Source organism: Epinephelus fuscoguttatus, linkage group LG16 (assembly GCF_011397635.1).
Source record: "Epinephelus fuscoguttatus linkage group LG16, E.fuscoguttatus.final_Chr_v1".
Classification (NCBI taxonomy): Eukaryota; Metazoa; Chordata; class Actinopteri; order Perciformes; family Serranidae; genus Epinephelus; species Epinephelus fuscoguttatus.
The window spans coordinates 2117699-2129914 of NC_064767.1; the positions used below are offsets into that span (position 1 = coordinate 2117699).

Genomic DNA, 12216 nt, shown 5'->3' on the forward strand with positions numbered 1-12216 from the left:
GGTGACACAGATGGAAGTCTGCACCTGGTTTATCGTCCACAGAACGAGGCTGCACGCCCACATTTTCACAACAAAATAGAACAGGCTGCAGTGAGAGTCTCTCTCCATGGGATATTTCAAAATAGCAGCTTTGTGCATTTAGTCCTTCTCAGGCAAGCTCAGGGGTTTAGTGTTGCTGTAGCCCACAGGAAGTGAGGATTAGAATATATGACCTTCACATAATCCGCTCCAAATGAATCTATATTTTTAAAGTCATTACTAAAAGTGTGTGTCATATAAAAACTAAAGTGATGGTCAAAGTTGTCACAGTGAAATTTAAGGTGTGCTGATGGATTCACGTCATCAACTCATGCATTGAGTAACATTACAAGTTAACGTTCCACCTTAAAAGTTGCCGGCAGTCGGCCCAGTGAATGAAGTGATTTTTTTCTCTTTCATTTTATAGTTGTAGTTTACTGATGTATGAACAGAGGTTACATAAAACCAGAGTGAGCGTCCTCTACTGACCAATCAGACTGCAGGGTTTCTAGCTCCACCTTTTAGTACCAGATCTGTGTGCTAGGTACCCCAACAGAGGGGGGACCAAACATGGGGACGCTAAGGAACGCTGCTGTTGCTACAGAACTGGACTGAACTGTTTGGTGGAAACGGGGCTTTAGTGCCCTTGAGCAAGACACCAAGTCACCACCAGCTCCGAGTTTTTCACAGACATGATGAGTGGAATTAAAGAAGAGCTCCTGCTGTTTTCACTGTTTCTCCACCTTCATCCTCACCCCGTCCTCTCTGCATGTCTCCTGCTCACCAGTAGGTGGAGCTTGTCTCCTTTAGCTTGAGAGAAATAGAGAAGGAGGGAGAGAGGGAGATGATTAAAGAGAGAAGAAAGACAGCAAGAGGAGGGATGGAGGGAGGGAGAGGGAGATGGAGAGAGGGAGGGAGGAGAGAGCAAGCGTCAGCACTCCATGCGTTAAAAGGGCAGATGGTAACCGCGGGTAACTGAGGAGCAAACCACTCTGCCGGCCACAGAGCAAGAGATCAGCAAGAGGGAGAGGTAGAGGAGGAGGGAGGAGAGCGAACACATGCAGCGCAGCAGAGGAGAGGAGAGGAGCATCTGAGAGGAAGCTGCACGCCTGCTCTGACACAGAGGAAGACAGAGGGAGGAGAGTACTTCTTCTCCACACTAACAAGGAGGCAGACGAGGAGAGAAACAAAGACAAGAGACAGGAGATGGGGAGATAGTGAGAGGGAGGAAAACAAAAGTATCCCTCCCCTCCACTTAGAGAGACACAGAGACAAAGAGGGAGGGGAAACCAAAGAGAGACTGTGAAGTGAGGAGAGGAGAGGAGAGGGAGGCAGCGGACGGGAGATAGTTAGAGGAACTGCAAGACTGATCAGTGAGAGGCTGAGGTTTCGGGGAAGAAATTTCGACTCAGCAAGAAAGAGACAGGGAGAGAGAGAGAGAGAGAGAGAGAGAGAGAGAGAGAGAGAGAGAGTCAATGACAGGGAAAGATTGATGAATGAAAGATGGGAGCAAAACATTTGGAAGACTGAGAGAGGGAAATATTTAACAGGCAGACGCAGAGGGAACATTTTTTAGAGGAAAAAAAGAATAAAAAAAACATTTAGACAACGACAAGATAAGAGCGTGAGGAAGAGGAGAGGAGCGCAGGGTGAAATATTTAACAAGAGACAGAAGCTGTGGGGAAGATGAGCCGAGTCAAAGAGTCACCGGCAAAAACTTAGAGAAGAGAGGGAATAAATCAGAGCAGCGGGGGGAGAAACTCCTCCTTTCTCTCCTCTTATTTCCTCCGTCCCTCCTCCACTTTATAACACAGAGGAGGAGAGCTGAGATGAGGGGAGCGGCAGAGAGTTGAAGGAGACAGAGGAGCAAAGTCCAGATAGATGCTCAGATAGAGACTCAAGCATATGAATCAAATCCAATGGCGTGCTACTACATTGTGATCAGTTCCACCCACCTGCGTGACGGACAGCTGAGGAGCATCAAGGGGGTGTTCAGAGGACCAATAGGAACCACCGGGCAGAGAAGCACGGTAAGGCCTCGTGTCCGATCTTTACTGGGCTGTGAAAGAGACAGAAAAGCCAGACTGAAGTGCTTTTATTTTGAAAAGTTTGAGTGCGTTTGGGACTCAAATCTGAGTCGGATCTTTGAACTCGAGGCTTTTTCTGATTCGACGTGAATCCAGTTTGATGCCGAGCGCGTGTTTGCTCCTGTGACTGTTGTTTTTAATTTTCTGCATCAAAGAAAAAAGCCAGAAAGTCATTACCTCTAAATCAGCATGAGTCAAACCACTCCCCCTCAGTTGATTGTCAGGTCCTTAATCATTGTGTTTGCTGAGTTAATTAATTGCCACTTCCATTAGGGTTAATTGGCTTGGTATTGGAGGCTGGAAGATGCATGCAGATGGGGGTGGGGAAGCTGGAGAGGGTCCCCGTCTTACGTTAAGAGCTCCTCCGGCTCCGTGTCTGCCCTTAAACATGTTCCTGTTCTCTACCTTTTAAGTGTTCGATGTTTGAGGTCAGTGAGAAGTCAGGAGGGGTTTTTACATTTACATTTCTCCTCAGTTTGACACGACACGTCTGCTGTTCTGCACCAGGAGTCAAACACATGCAGCAGCCACATGTTCGCATGTTGTTTGCACATTTATTTGAAGCTAATCTTCTAATGAGCTGCTAAAAATACCAAGAATGTTTAATGTCACACCGTGTGATGAGGATACGTTTTATTGTGGTAAAAATACAACGTGGTGACAAATGAAGAAACTGAAATCTGAATGAAGATGAGTTGAGAGAGAGAACTTGTGGTGTGCAGTCGCGGAGCTGTGTGGGAAGGTTTGGAGCCGGCCAGATGAGTCACAGGCTTCTTTACTTTTCTTTTTTTCTCTGTTCTCTCTTAATCTAAACTCCAACTAAACCTTGTACTTCATTCCCCCTCGTTCCCACTGAACGTTACAGGCAAACATAATTACAGCGAGTCCTTGTAGAGACGCACCTAAAAATTCCTACAGGCTTCAAAGAGAGACATGAGATGAGACGTCAAAAGGTTGTGTGAGGGCAGCGCTACAGTAAGCTCATTACACGTTAAACACCATCAACTGCTTTTACAGAAGAAATGACATCATGATTAATCAGAATAAACCAAATATTTAAATTCAAACCGTCAGGGTCATGTTTGATGATTAAGGATAAATCAGGTGTGATCATTTCCACAGAGGCTGAACAGTATCTCGTCTTTGTTCTCCTTCAGTGCGGCCGCTTCGCCTCGCGCGACATCGTCAGATCATATTTCACTTTTACTTATGTCAATACTTTTAATAAGGGCCATAAATCACAAATTATGATGGCATGTCACGGTGAAATGACGGGGCTATAGGTCTGTGAGAGGGACCGGCCCGCAGTAAAATCAACAATGGATCTGACTTAGCCTGCAATTAACTGGGAGCACACAATAGAGCCTGCAGCAGCTCTCAAGCCCTCTGCAGCCGTGTCTTCTTTTATTCTGTTTTTAATTAAAATAGCAATAATAAAGCCATGATATAATGCTGGAATAATGCTGGTATTTATGGAGAAAATCACAAACCTGGATTACCACACAACTGCAGTAAGTGTTTTTAAGCTTTTGGCACATTGCAGCTTTTCACGAGCCCGATGATGCACTGAGAGAGACTCATCGGTGTTAATAAAAGATCCCGGATCATATTTTTATGGACGTGGAGCGTGCGGTCACTTCCACAAACATTTGGAGTTTATTTGTCCCAAACGTAGACTCCAGTTTAAACTACACTACACTGACACATATAAGCATAATCACCAGCAACATAAGACGCTCCGGAGGACGATTAAAGAAGCATCGTGTTGATCTTTTGGGTTTCCGGAGAGTTCTTACGACCTCTGCAACATCTTTTGTCCTCCATTACAAACTACTGCTACAAAAAAAAAAAGAAGTGTTTCCTGATCTGACACTGATGTGATCGGGGTTTGAGGTTTAGACGCAGAAATGACATGGCTGTGTTAAGGGTCCAGGGTACAAAGGGTGCAGATGAGCCCGGCCCATGAAGAGGTCGATGGTTGACCTTTGAATTGGATCAAGTACAACAGTTTACTCACTGACTTAAATTCACTGAGAATAAAAGTTATATGTATTTACATGATAAATAAATGTACTTTTATCATTACGACACTTTTCAATGTGCCATCTGATGCTGCTGCCCCCCCGCAAGTATTGTGAAATGGTTCGGTCCATCTATTGATACCAACCATGTGATGCTATCTTGTCAGAGAGGGTGCCAAATAATGCTCCAAAGTGATGCTAAATTTTGGCGAGGGAAAAAAAGGAACGCTGCCATTTTTCAAAATTATTTCTGCCTACTGAGACTCCCTCACAGTCTTGCAGTTACATAAATTAATGTAAGTGTGTATAATAAGTGGAAAACTGAGAGCTGACAGCCATAAAGTCTTTATACTATTAGTATTAGTATCCTTTCAATCATGATTTGATCTTATGATGTAATAATTCTTTGCAGTAATTTGTTGTTGATTTTACTTTTCTCTAATCATTTAATTGAGGGCATTTTCTTTCTGCCAAAAAAAAACCCACACAAAAAACACATGGATATATAAAAATAAAGAATACACTAAGTGTTGTCCCCCTGCCCATATTTCCTAACGGCTGGCCTGTAAGCAGAGATCATGGTTTAGATTCAAATGACGACATCATTAGAGTAAGGGTACCTTTGTACCATGGTTATATTAATAACCACTTGGTTAAAGTTAGGGAACGATGGGGCGTCAGTAGAGCAGTGGATAGTGCCGGCGTCCCATGTATAGAGGTGATGTCTCGCTGAAGCAGTCGCAAAGTTCGACTCCGGCTGGCAACCCTTTGCTGAATGTTGTCCCCCCCACACTCTCTCTCTCCCCCATTTCACACACTAGCCATGTTTCCATCAGCCTGTTTAGATGCGCATCTAGAAGTATCGCATGGGAAAATTACGATGGAAACGCCAAAATTCGAATTAAAATTCCCTGATTCACACAAACTAAAATACGCTCGCTTTAGCCGGGTTTTGGTTGATTTGAAAAAATGTTGATTCGCAAAACGGGGGATGGAAACAGTTATGTTGGAATTAAGTCTGACGTAGTGCACCTCTCTCCATGGTGATATCCACACTCCGGGTCAGGAAGGCGGTAATGCATTTACAAGCTGGTTGCCAACCGCCAGAAAATGGAGAAGAAGAAGAATGCGAGACTTGTTTTGTTTCCGGTTCTGCAGAAAACTCGCGCGAGTTCGTAGTTTTCACCAAAGTCCGTACATTTAATGGAAACACACAGGATTCGTATTTCTTTAATGCACATTTCCCAATGATTCAAATCACTTTTGGATGGAAACATAGCTAGTGTCTGTCCATTAAAGGGAAAAAAGGCCCAAAAAAATAATCTTCAGAAAAACATAAATAAATAAAAAAAAGCTAGGGAACGATTGTGGTCGTGGTAAAAAACCAACGTCTCTGGCAGCAAAGCAGCAAAGTCTGTAATGTTTAACAGCAATGTGATCACTGTTTTCAGTAACGAGTAGTGTATCAGTTGAATATTGAAAAATTTTAGGGATCTGCTTGTTTGCTGGACGGACAGTTGGTCTCCTTGTGTCCAGCACACATACGCAAACAGGGCTTGTTAGCTTGACTGAATGGACGTGGAGGAAAGCAGTTAGCTTAGCTTAGCTTAGCTAGTGACTCCCAGTGAGTCAGAGGTTGTGTTCTTTGTTAGGTGGCTTGCTAACGTTAGCCACCGGTACCCCTGCATTTCGGTATCAGTTTGGTTTTGTGTGGACTTTTAAGGTGTGGGAGCCTCTTTGTCTCTGAGGCTAACGTTAAACTAGCTCCTGATGGTCGATGAAAATGTCTTGTTTTGTATTTCTACACGTGAAATAATGAAAAGCTTTGGAGTTGGTTTAAAGGCTGTTTGACGTAGCTGGGCTGCTTTTGAGTACGTAGTAATGTAGTTACTTACAGTTACTGCACAATACGATACGATATGATACGATACTATACCTCATAAGTTTTGCTACACAGCCCCTATAAAGCATTTAAACAATCACAGTTGTAACGGTACACAAAAGTCATGGTGTGGTTTACACCACGGTTTAAAAGTCACAGAAAAATTAATAAATAATACAAAATCAAATCATAAGGATCCATTAGTTGTGATTTATCTTAAACAGACAGTAGTGCAAGTATCAGATTAAATCCTCCTGCTGCGGACTGAGGGACATTCCAACCACTTTATGTTCACTTCGGTAAACTATATCCATTATAAAAATAAGAAACATTTTTGTATCATACTGTACGAACACTAAACAAACACTTTCCCAAAAGGCAACAGGACACAACAGGCAACAAAACTGAAAAGCATCTCCTCTGCTGTGACACTAAAAACACCAAAACACACAGAATAATAAAAAATAAAACTTGTGCATTAGGAGGAGGACGATTAGTTCCATCTTTGCTATATTTAAACATTTAAAGTAAAAATGAATCATCTCAGTGATCTGGGTGATGCCGTCAAATGTTAAATGTTAGCATGTTGGATTTGTGAATGGAAACTGTCAACTGTCTCGCCGTTTGTTGTTTTTGTTGCAAAAAAAAAAAAAAAAAAAAAAAGATGATAAAATGTCTGACAAATATCATTAAACTGTCCGGAAAAATGTTTTTAAAAAATGTCCGAAAAATGTTAATAAATGTCTGAAAAATATAATTAAATTGTGCAAAAATGTTTAAAAAAAAAAAAGTCCAAACACATGTTGATGAAATGTCTGAAAAATATTTTAAAATGCCCGGAAAAATGCTTTAATTGTCCTAAAAAATATTTTAAAAAGCCAAAAAAATGTTGATAAAATGTCAGAAAAATATTATTGAAATGTCTGAAAAATGTCAATGAAATGTGTCCTTTGCAATGCTCAAACAAAATGACGCCCTTGTCTGCATCAGTGTATGGGTACTAAACTAATAATAAAGAATAATTTTATAATGATAAAAAATAAAATAATAAGAAAAATGTGTACATAGCTATTTTTTAATCAATAATTATGAGAGGTGCCCCCTTTGTCTTTTTGCTTGAGCAGCTGCCCCTGAAACTGTCTGTGCACGGGACTGAGCTGCGTTCACTAAATTGTGACCCGTACCATGACGGTTTGGTACAAATACACAAACTGTTACAGTATTGTCTCTTTTGCTGAAATATCTTCTTTCTTTGAACCCAAATTTTTCATGACATCAAAGGAAAGTCAAGTACAGGCGATCACTTCACAAAATAAATGACAAACTTAAGAAGCCCTCACAGCACCTTCATCAAGTTAGAGCTTTCAAACTTGTTAAATCATATCCAACAGGAAACATAAGGTAAAGTTTCCACTGCGAACACAAGACCATAAATAAATGTTCTTTAATTACCCACACAAGAAAACGCAGACATTTCAGAGGCACGTATTCAACTCTGTTCGTCACCTCATCCAGGAATAGAAAGCTATATCAAGAGATTTAATTGGCCAACAACCACACATGACTACCAGCAGTCACCTTGGATCCTCATATACCCAAGCTAATTTTATCTCCAAGTTCTTTAGCGCAGGCAGGTCTGATGAAATTGCATGAAACGATCACGTCTTAAAAATTCAAATAACATGCTCTGTGCATGGGAAATGAGAGCGATATGTTTGCGCCAGCACAAAAGGATTGCATGAGAGAGACTTGGGCAGGAACAGGCAGCCGAGTCTGAAGCCAAGATAGTGTAGAGTGTAAGAGAGTGTGGAGATCTGTGGGATGGATGAGTGTCTGCAGTTTGCTTTTGACTCCAGTGACTCAAGTTCAGTCTTATGTTTATGCAGAGATGTTTTCATTTTCAGCAGCTTTTTTTTACTCAGTCAAAATCATGAACAAAATATCAGCTGAAAGACACTTTGAGGAACTGTACCCAAGTGTTCTCAGCTCTTTAACCACAATTCATGTTAACACAAATTTATTTCTTCTACAGACAGGCATCATGTTTCATTTAAGTTAGGGGTTACGAGTACTTCCTAATTAAAAGCGTCTTATCTTTTTACTGTTGCTAAAATTGGTCACATTTGTTGCCATATCAAACTACAAACATTATTAATCATAAATAAACAAGTTTCAGCCATAACGTGTGATCAGGTTTGGACCTTGCTCACAATGTGTCGGGGTCGGCTGCAGACTGACTTTTTAGAGATGGCTGCCATCTTGTTTTTACAGGGATTAGTGTATTGTGCTCTTACTACCACTAGATGGCACATCATCGACATCAAAGAACTAGCAGCGATGAAAGCCAACTGTTGCGTCGTCTACGTCGCCTCACGTCGCCTCACGTCGCCCTGTGTCAGTTGCATTTGAACACACTACACGGACTACATCCGACGGCCAAGTAGCACGTACGTTCTGCGCCTGCGTGAGAGAGAGCGGAGTGAGACAGTGGTACATCCTGTCAGCCGAGGGGTTTCCTATCTGTGCAGCCGAGCACCACAGCACCTCCACGGACTATTACATCCAGACGGTCTAACTTGACGGGGCTAGCTCAGAGACTAGCGCAGGCTAACTGGCTGTGCTTCCCTCTGGTCATGCTGTGGCTAACGCTCCGCTAGCCGCTCCCAGCTAGCTCCGGTTTGTTATTCAGGTTAAAGTGTGAAGAAGCAGCGGGTCTGTTGGGCAGCTGAGTGAAGTGGAGCCTGAGGAGGAAGCACCGGTTAGCCCCGGTTTCACTACAGGCAGATTCACTCGCTACAGGGGCGAGGAAATAAAACCTGAACAGCCAATCAGAGTGATCTCTCTCACCGACAAGTTCCGCCGCTGATTCAACATGCTCAATCGGCCGAAAAGCCGCCAACGCCGAAGTGCAGACGGTACAGGACAAAAACTAGCTCACCGACGGCCCGACTTTGGTCGACAGCACACCATGGACTTGGTGTGTCAGAGCCTTAAGGTGCAGCAAACCCAAACTGTGATGTCATCATATGAGGACACAGAGTCTCAGGAGGTTAAATCACAGTGGCCCTCATTTACCAAACAGAAGTGCGACAGAAATCTGGGTGTGCGGTCATTTCCACGCAAAGTTCAGCATTTATCAATGTGGACATGAGCGCTGGCTACGATCAAACCTCACGTCAGGGGTCTCTCTATAAAACAGCGCGCAGGATCCAAACTAAAAATGCACGTACGGACAAAAGTGCACCAGAAAATATTTGACAGTTTCTACAGTCAGGCTTCCACCTCACTATCTGTGTCGCCAATGTCCCGTCTCCAAAATGTTCGTAAGCATGAGTCAAAGTTTCTCTCATCAAGTCTGTTTTTATAGATCACAACTTTTGTGTGGGAAGTGGCGTACGCCTCTTGCAGGTTGTATGCAGTCATGTACGCAGCTTTGAGTCAGCGTCGAGTCTGTCTGAGTTTGAGAACTGTTCTCAGACCATACTCTGACTGGCATCACAGTATTTGCAGCGACACATTAATCACTGTAAAATGTGTAGCCTATGAGAAAATAGGATATTTTGTAAAGGTCTACATCGATGCATGCTCTCTGGGCCTGACTCCAGGCTGACTGAGCACTGAACACCACCGCTGCCCGCCTCTTATTCATCTGACTTTTTTTTCACACTGATAAAGCATGTTTTATCATTTATCATTAAAACACCATTAAAAAGAGAAATAAACCTTGAAACAGTGTAATTATTTAAACACTAGTGATGACATGTTTGTCCTTGTCTCCTCCACCACCTGGATCTGGATTCATTATAAGCTTAATGAATATGTTGATATTATATAATACATAGGCTAATATTAGTATGTAGGCTGTAAAAAATAATGTAATTAATTATCAATACATCAATATTCCAACCCAGGGAAGTGGCACCAAATTCCGTGGGCCCCCCGTCCCTCCTCTAGACCCATTCCTCTCTCTCTCGTACCTTTTGAATTTTCTTTTACAATTTCAGTTTGCTGTCTTTCTTTCTCATCACATCCTCACTGTGACCTCGTCACATGTCCACGTTTGGTCATGGACTTTCCACGTCCACATATGGTGTCCAAGGTACCCTGGGTGTGTTGGTTGTTGACGTTCTGGGACGCCGTGTCAACTTCAGCCTGTTACATGCATTGTCTGTTTTCAAAATACACTTCTGTTTTCACAGGAAATGTACAGTTTGCATACAGTCTCAATTACTTGGAAATAAAAAAATTGCAGACAAAACAAACTTGTTATTCCAGGCTTTCCAAGGGGCCTCTCCTAGTCCCACTTTCCCCCCACCACAACGCCCCTGTGTGTTTGCCCACTGCAACCCTGCTGACCGCATCAGTGACTTATTTCCATACTGTTTTATTCTGACTTCCTTTGGTTAAACTTTTTGCTTAAATTGGATCTGGGACGTCAGCGTTTCCTTTTCATTTCTCTTTCCGGCCGTATTTCACCTCTCCATGTGGTAAACTCTCAGGGAGGAGCCTCTGAACCCAGAATATACTGGGGCGGGATATTTGAATGTTTTCAGCAGCCACAGTGTCGGCCAGAGGAGGAATGTGGCGGCCACACTTATCAACGTGCAGTCATTCCTCCTCTGTGATCAGCAAGATAAGAACGTTATCCCTATTGTTACATGACCTGTGCGCTCAGATCTGCACTGGTGTGTGAACATCAACAACATGAATTTGTTCTTTCAGCATTGCATGGTGATGCTGTTTAAATGGAGACTGATAGAAACTGCATTACCTCACACATGTAGTGAACACACTGTAGATTTCAATGATGTCTAGCTTTAACGGAGGTCGACTGATTTTTAAGTCACTTGGGACAAAAGCAGGAGCTGAATAAATGAACAAACCTCACAACAATATGTTCACAACTTGAGCAACGTTCAAGAGTTCGATGATTAATTTCCAAACTGTGTTGAAATGAATGGGAAACAATGGATGCTGGGGACGGTGTCATTTGTATTAACTGGGCTAAAATATGTAAATCATTGGTGTGGTTCTTTAAATAAATAAAGTTACACCAAACTGGTCAAAATTATAAATATGTAAATATAAATATACAGCTGACAGACAAATAATAAACAAGTAGAGAAAGACAACACATGCAGAGGCGTGTATACAGGTGTACTACAGCATGATGAAATTAAGCAATTAACATGCCTATCACACTGTGTGACACGCATGATGATGCACAGCAGGCACGTTTGACAGCGCTGTTGTCCGCAGGGCACGAGGGCCATGAATATTCTGCTTACTGTCCCCGTTTATTAGCAGAGCATCTGGACAGGATGCAGAGACTGACAGTCACTATAATACATCATGATACGACACTAATACAAGAACAAAACACAATAACCTGAGTATTTACGGGCGAGATCCGTTCAGCAGCTGCTGTGGAGCTTCTGATCGTATCATACGAGAAGCAGATCGTTTTTACATTTAGGTGCAGGACTTCAAAGGTCCTTTCTCCTGAGAACTTCAGTCAGAAGCCAATGCTGGATAAACATGAGGAATCTGACTCCATTTTTTTTTTTGCTCTTAATTTACGCCATACAGAAATTAAACCCAAAACTTTTGTTGTTGCTCCCAGTGTGGATATCATATTTCTTTATCACACCACTCGTGTGGACGAATTTATTTTGGAAACCCGAACCCGAAAAACTTTGGTTTCAGAATTGATTTTCGCCACAGCTCCCGCCTGTGAACTACAGAACTCCCATGTTGCTTTGCAAGCGTACAAGGCTGATGAGTAGAATTTAAGAAACAGGCTAAATGACATACTCTTGTACAGTAGGCGGCGGTATGCACCTTAAATTGTTTGCAATCCCCCAGCTGAGAGAAGAAGAAAAAAAAAGCTTTGCAAGCTGTCTTTCCGATCGAGACTGGCCAATAGAGACGTGTCCTACAGTTTTCAGTTTAGGCCCCGCCCACCATGTTCAACTTTTTACTCGCAAAACTTTTTGACTTGCAAACGGAAAAAAAAAAAAGACTCGCAAACAAAACTTTTGGATTTGCATTTTTTAATCAATAAATTTTTGATTGCAATATTGGTACTTTTGCTCTCAAATCTTTTTTTTGATTGCAAAACCTACTCTGATTGAATAATAAAGGAACAAATGTAGCTCCATACCTCTCAAAATCAAACAGACAATTGTTTGTGTACAAAACGTGGCCT

At 42.2% G+C, this 12216-nt stretch overlaps 1 protein-coding gene across 1 annotated transcript in view; it reads left to right on the forward strand.

Moving 5' to 3' along the window:
- Positions 1 to 501: 501 nt before the first annotated feature.
- The window catches only part of LOC125903400 (uncharacterized), a 99116-nt gene continuing 87401 nt past the window's right edge, over positions 502 to 12216 (forward strand). Inside the window, exon 1 of the mRNA XM_049600307.1 lies at positions 502 to 2048. Coding sequence (XP_049456264.1) covers positions 1938 to 2048 — 111 coding nt within the window. The 5' untranslated portion in view covers positions 502 to 1937. The remainder of the gene's footprint in view (positions 2049 to 12216) is intronic.